At 30.0% G+C, this 6960-nt stretch overlaps 1 protein-coding gene across 1 annotated transcript; it reads right to left on the bottom strand.

Moving 5' to 3' along the window:
• Positions 1 to 642: 642 nt before the first annotated feature.
• LOC130893957 (uncharacterized) lies at positions 643 to 6723 on the bottom strand. Its single transcript, XM_057800416.1, has 3 exons — positions 6543 to 6723; positions 3213 to 3335; positions 643 to 928 (listed from the first exon to the last, which is right to left on the bottom strand). Exons 1-3 carry the CDS (start codon positions 6637 to 6639, stop codon positions 852 to 854), a joined length of 297 nt encoding a protein of 98 aa, XP_057656399.1. The 5' UTR covers positions 6640 to 6723; the 3' UTR covers positions 643 to 851.
• Positions 6724 to 6960: the final 237 nt, after the last annotated feature.

The following is a 6960-nucleotide window of genomic DNA, read 5'->3' as shown; positions in this document are numbered from 1 at the left end:
TTTTGAAAGATTTTTCTGTAATTATGACGCAGATATTCTCTAGGTCATTGTCAAGGATACTATGGGAAAATATTAAAACGCGTAATATTATTTTCTATTAAGACTAACAATTCTTAGGTCTTTTGCTGTTACCTGTACCTGTGACGTACTTTTATAGTTATTACTTTACATTTCGAAGGCATGAATGAAAAGTTGGGATTCTCTATCGGTTTGAGGCTGTTTCTCAAGATTAAACTAAAAACGAAATTTATTAATTTAACAATAATTGCTGAAAACTCGAAATAACCTGGTCACTTTATACGAAAATGACAGCTACCTCATAGGGTTTCTCGAGGTATGATGTTACGCTTTTCTGATTGGTGTTTAATGTCATGTAATTAAACGCCTCATTTTGTCGATTTTATCTTCCAAAAATATCTTAATCTTTTATTATTTTTTGTAGAAAAGTTGTTTTTTTATTTACTAATTATCACGGTTAATCATTAGAAACTCAAAGGCACCCGATTTATTCTTAGTGGAAACAAGCCTATTGGTCACTGGCTCTTGCTCTAAAACAAGTGTTGGGAGGTCTACACATCGAGCTCTAAATGGCGTCGGAATTGCTGCTGCAGAAGATGATGAAAATGAGACTTAGGTAAATCCGAACTTAAAATCTTTTTATTATACTATTGAAAAGCTCACAAACATATTATAATAGTATTTTGCAATTAGGCAGGTACATGTTAATTTGAACCCTGTTATAAATTTCGAAAATTAATACATAATCATTTAACAGTAAATGGTAACAATTATTTGATTTTTATATATTGATATTAGCAATAATAGCAGGTTTTAGTCAGTTATTCCATTATTTATGCCACTTTAGTCGATGACGGTGAAGTTGATGGTTTAGATTTTGTAAACGGTATTGGTTTCTTCTTCGTATGAACTGAAAAATAAAAAAATAATGAGTATAAAACCGAATAATCAGATTGAAGACTGGCCAGTGCTCCGCAGACCTACAGTATAGTAGCACACATCATATCATTTCAACTGCCGTTTGATATCTTAAAATATATAATTATTTGTATAGAAAAATTTTAATAGCAAACACTTATTCCGTTTCCCACTATATTCTATATAATTTCAAAGCTCCTTTAATTTTATACAAATTTACGTTATTTCGGCAAATCTGAAATTTATATATGATACTTATGTTATTATTATACACATAGATTTAAAAAGCAGATATATAGGCTGGTTCTAAGATGCAGGCAGACCGCATAATACTGCCAATCGTATAAAGTAAGTAATCGCCCAAAGTACATCATATTCATTCAATTATTCAAATATCAATACTATCATAATCATCAGCGTGTGAGAAATCGTTGCTTGGCATTTCAAAATAAAGCTGACCTGAGATTACTTAGAATACAATGAAAGTCACTGCACTGTCTAAAATACGGATTCTCATACTGAAGAAGCTGCAATAAGACAGCCTTACTAGCCTTATCAGAAGAGTTTCCATGTGTTTTAGTAAATTTCTGGAAAGTGTAAAAAAATATGAAGAAGAACTTTCTCATCGCAAATTTTTAGACGCATATCTTGAAGGATCATGGTCTTGGAACTAGAATGACAAGTGGCCTTTCCTAGGAATTTTTACTTTGAAATGCATCTATCGTAAAGACATCGATCAGGAAAAATGAACAAACTAAAAAACAACGTGTTTAGAGATTGAATCTGGCCAAAGACGGGAAGGTGGGAATGAATGTTATATCCCATTTGTTCAATTTTGACTTACTGAATCGAATCTTTGAGTAAGCTCTGCTTTGTCGAAATAAACCTGTGAAAAAAAATAAAAAACTAGTAAAATTACATTGTTTATTTAGCGAACAGAATTATTTCAGCTTTGGTTAACAAATAAAAACCACTTTTGATGGTACTTGCCCGCTGTATATATTAATTATTGAAGAATTTACCTTGAAAATTACTTTGGGAGTTTTCAACTAAAAAGAAGAGAGTTATAGAGATTATTTCGTAAAAGAAACATTTTTCGAAAAAATATTTCGAGACCTTTTTTGAGCAAATTTTCACGTTCTACAAATATATTCATACATATTGTATTGAAACTTGCACCCCTTCCACGTTATTGGCAAAATACTAATTTTCCTGGGTTTTCCTTAGGTTTTCATAGCAGCTGGCGTGGATAACATTTTTTTTCTTAAAGTAATCTTTAAAAACTGCTCGTATACAAAAATAATTTTTATTGGTATTAGTATCAGGTGAAAATTGTACTATAACCGATCCCATTATAAATAACTAGTCATTAAATATCCGCATGTTCAGTATCTATCTTTGAGTAGTTCCTGTACAAAAAAAAAATTCAGATGAAATGTTTATAATACAGAGTGAGTCTTGAGGAACTTTACATGTACAGAGTCCCCCCTAATAAGTGTCAACTGCTCTTCTTCATTAATTTACTGGGTGATAAATTTTAATTGTCTATAGTGTTCACAGAGCTCAATTGGTTTTTCAAATTTTTTTATAATACATCACACTAGTATCAACTATTCGAATGGTATCAGCTAAACTTTGAAATTACAAGAGCGGCTTTGTAGAAATCAATTCAGGGAATAATGCAAAAAGATTTTTTTTATTTCGCCGACGTACCCAACTTTCTTTTTATTTGGAGAGAAAAGTAGTGCAAAAAATCTAAATTAGGACGTCAAGACTTCATTCTTCATTAAATGTAAAGGATCTAACGTAATGGAACATAGTATAGGAACAAAGATTAATTTTTTATTTCACTTATGACTACATTTGAACAATAAACATTGATATTAAAAAACTATCCTTCTACTGCTGAAAACTTGGGAATTCTGATACCTAAAGGAAGTTTGCTTGACTAAATTAGTCTCACTCAGATTTGAAGTAAATTGTTAACTTAAAGTCCAAACTATGTCATGTTTGGGCTTTGACTGAGACTTTAAATTAGTTAAGTGGCACATTCTACATACTATGAATATATCATTTATTATATTTTTCACTTGGATTTCTATAGAATTTTTGGGACTTAAAAAATGAAATTAATCTTCGAATGTAATTCAATTGGAGAGGAGTGGTTAATGTTAATAGAGATGAAAAAAGGAAAACAGAATTAATAGATATTGAAGAACTTCGTTTCAAGTACTATCTAAATAATCCTTTCTTTATTTATGAAAAAAAATACAAACCTGTTTCTAAATAAATTGGTCCTTCTGGTTTTTTAATTTTGTGATTGGGCGATCCAGCTTCTATTCCATAGGTCAATTTGTACACTGGTAGAGGTATAACAGTTGAAGAAATAGGTACGAGTACTGAAAATAATAAACAGCAAATCAATAAACTTACAGAACGTATTTTTCATGGATAATTCATAACTGTATTTTGTTTACATGAGATTTTGCGCGTATTGAGAGTGCCTCAATGGCCAGAGCAGTGTAATCAAGCCATGGTTAGGTTAGGTTACTCCACAACAACCAGTTTTATACAAAATAGATATCAAACGAGAATTGAAGTAAAAAATTATATATTTGTTCCATATTTGTATAAATTTTGAGAAAATGGAATAAACAAAATTTGCGCAATTTATGAACTGTAAAAATATCCCTATAAAATCGTTACTTGGATCAGTTTATGCAGGAGAAGTACCTAACGTAACTACGAGTACAATGAGTTTCAAATGATATCTTCACAAAATAAAATTAAACAATATAGAGTGTAGCAATGAAGCTGTTAATTCTGATTTTCTCAGATAAACATTATGGTTTCTGAGTATTTCTAATTTTTCAATGTAAAAGATCAGGGACTGGTTTTTAACACTACTCCCCTACTTTGAATTTTTGCTTAAACTGTAATGAATGATAAGTTGATTGAAATTTGAACTCGTTAACTTGTTCACTAACCTCATATTTTCGGAGTCTTAGCTTTGTGAATAGTTTTAAGGGGGTCGAATACGCTTAGTTCAAAGAAAGATGTGTGAGAGGTTACCTTCATAATAGGTTTAATTCAATTTAATTCAATTCTAGTTACTGCTGAGATATTTTTTATTGTTTAAAGCAACTCCTAGTTTATTTAAACAAAATATGAGATAAGTTCTAAAGATGCTTCTACCTTTTTTCGTTTCTGTCAAAGGCTGGTTGTGTTAAATTAAATATCAAGTCTTCGTTCCATCTGGGTGGTTATAAATTGGAGCCCGATGATTAATTGTAGTGAAGGAAAAAAAGGTCGAAAATTATATGCTGCAATGAAAATAAGGAATCGAGGAATCAATTTCTTTTAAATATTAATTAGTGAATTTACAACATAAGTGACTACTACTCCGCAATAAATTATTAACGATTTTAAAAAATATTGAACGAAAAACGTAGAAAGCGAATTTCGAATGAAGTTATATGAATGATACAAGATCTGGATACAAGAATAGATGATAAAGAAAAATTTTACATAAGCATGATAAAGTAACTTTCCACCGAATTCCCCCAATTAACATCAATCACTATATCGTATGATTAACTGAGAAAAACTCATTTTTTGCCAAAAATCGATTTTATTCATCAATGTAATCAGTCTGGATAACACATTTGAAGCCATTGCTTAGCTTGTACATTATTTTTATTTCATCAAGAAGCGATCATAAATCAAAACAAGAAATTGTTTTAAATCCATTGTTTTGATAATAACAAAAGTAGCTTCACTTTAATGGCTGTCACTTTTTTCTGACCAATCGAAATGAAATGAAATTTTACACATAGTCTTTTGAAAGATGATACTTCATAAATGTAATATAGATTGACAATTGCGGCGCCGTCTGTTTGTCACTCACTCGACTTACTGAGTGATGTTATATTTTACAAAAAATTATAAACTGGAACCTTAAAGGTGTAATAGCCCTGTAGTACGATTAAAAACTGAAGAAATTCTTAGTTGGGATCAAAATGGAGACGAAAATGATGAATTATAATATGGGATAATTGTGATTGCGATTATAATTCAACTTCTGTCCTTTTTTTCTCTAAAACTTTCTACCATTTCTAGCGTCAAAGTGTTGAGGTTTCAGTTTTTACTTCCTACTTTTAGTGCCTTATTTATTTGTTGTAGTACTTGGGCCCTTCTTTTCTTATGTCTTTTTACATCTGTCACTTTTATTATTAGGCTTTAAGGTGCTCTTTTCTTAATGTGTCCGTACCAGTACATCTTTCAACTATTTGGTTTTATTTCGCATTCTGTTCATCTTCATTTTCCAGGATATTTTTCTCAGTTATTTCTCCTCTATTACTGTTATTATATTCTGTGTCTTTTTGTTCATTGGCCAGATTCCACTTCCACATATTTAAATAGTTAGTATTATCTAGTCGTATACCTTCAATCGAATATCTTCACATAATTTTTCTTTGAAAATTGACTTATCTATAGAATAGTATTTGTTCGCTATTTCTATATCTATTTCTCCATATTTTGAGAAAGTGACTTCCAGATAATCAAATGTGATCACTCTATCTATTCTTTGTCCTTTCATTATTAGATCCTCTTCATGTTTCTAGTAACCAATTATTCTCCAAGTCATAGTTTTTCTCTTTTTTCTTTTAAATTCTCTCGATCTTTTTCTGTCTATTTGTACCTTCCCTGTTACGGTCTTACATAGTTCTATTTTTCTTATTCTATCTCAAATCATTTTTATTTCTAAGTCGATTGTGTCGATTATAACAGTTTAGATGATTATAAATAAATGTAATCTAAATATTGTGGTCAAAAAACATGGTGTATAACTAAAAGCAGATTGGTGGTATTGGTATTGGTATTCGCCGTTTATACAATTAGTGGTATTTCCAAATTTATGCGACAAAATTTAGGAGGTGATTGCTCATATGAAATATGAAAGATGGGTCTTTCATATAAAAAATATCACCCCTAAAATGTAGTGCCTAAAATTGACAATTTATAGAAATTCTTTTCAGTATCTCTTTATGGCGAACTGTTTCCTTGATATGTATAACGATTTAAAAATTCACGTATCTCCAAAGACATAAATATTATCAAGTTAAACCAGTACCTTTTTGTTAAAAATCAATTGAAAAATTGATTTTTGCTATCTTTAGATTGTACAGGTTGTCCCTGTAAAAGTTACGGATTGTTAACCATTGAACATGAGCCGCCCTGGTCTTCAGATAGTAATGTGAATTATTATTTGTTCTGTCGCACAAACTACATGGACATACGTAATAATCCATTGAAAATTCATAATGTTCGAATATATAATTTAGAAAATATAGTTGAATTTACATTTAAATGCCTATAACTCAGAAACGAGGGGTCATATGAGAATATTTTAAGCATCAAATCCAGGAACACTCTGTATTTAATTAATCTCAGTTGATGATATTCTATTATAGAAATTTACAGATTATTTATTGTAAGTTATATCAATATTGTAATAACAAAAATAACTTTATAAACAATCATCTTTCAATATAATCAGAAATTCATTTCAACAAAATAAAAGGTTATAACCTTGACACACATACCTGGTTCTAAGGCATTGTTGTCATTCATACGATACATAGTCGGATGACTTTCTACAAATACTACACTCAAACAAATTAGTAAGAAACCCTTAAACATTTTATGAACTATAAAAACAACACCTCGCGAAATCAACTATACTATTGGATTAAAAACAAGAAATCTACTAAAAAATACTTAAAAGGAATTTGCAAGAACAAGTGGGTGGACCAAGTAAATATTGGTTGTAATGGAATTGAAAAATTCTTTTTGGTTTGTAGCGAATTTTACGGTTTTACATTAATCCTTACACGGTCAAGTTGATTGATTCAATTTACCCTTATTTTGTGTTCTATCATACGTTATTTTAACTTTAAACAGAATACAAACAAATTTATTTTGGTTTCATTACAGAAATAGCTCTGCTTTGTAACCAATGAA

The sequence above is a fragment of the Diorhabda carinulata genome, chromosome 5 (assembly GCF_026250575.1).
Source record: "Diorhabda carinulata isolate Delta chromosome 5, icDioCari1.1, whole genome shotgun sequence".
In the NCBI taxonomy this organism is placed as follows: Eukaryota; Metazoa; Arthropoda; class Insecta; order Coleoptera; family Chrysomelidae; genus Diorhabda; species Diorhabda carinulata.
Note: the sequence above shows the minus strand (reverse complement) of the source record. Positions and strands in the feature narration are given on the sequence as shown.

Coding starts and splice junctions, on each gene's coding strand:
- LOC130893957 (XM_057800416.1), bottom strand. CDS start 6,639: ATGTTTAAGGGTTTCTTACTAATTTGTTTGAGTGTAGTATTTGTAGAA. Junction 3,336..6,542: donor CAACAATGCCTTAGAACCAG/GTATGTGTGTCA, acceptor TATTATTTTCAG/TACTCGTACCTATTTCTTCA. Junction 929..3,212: donor ACCAATTTATTTAGAAACAG/GTTTGTATTTTT, acceptor TTTATTTTTCAG/TTCATACGAAGAAGAAACCA.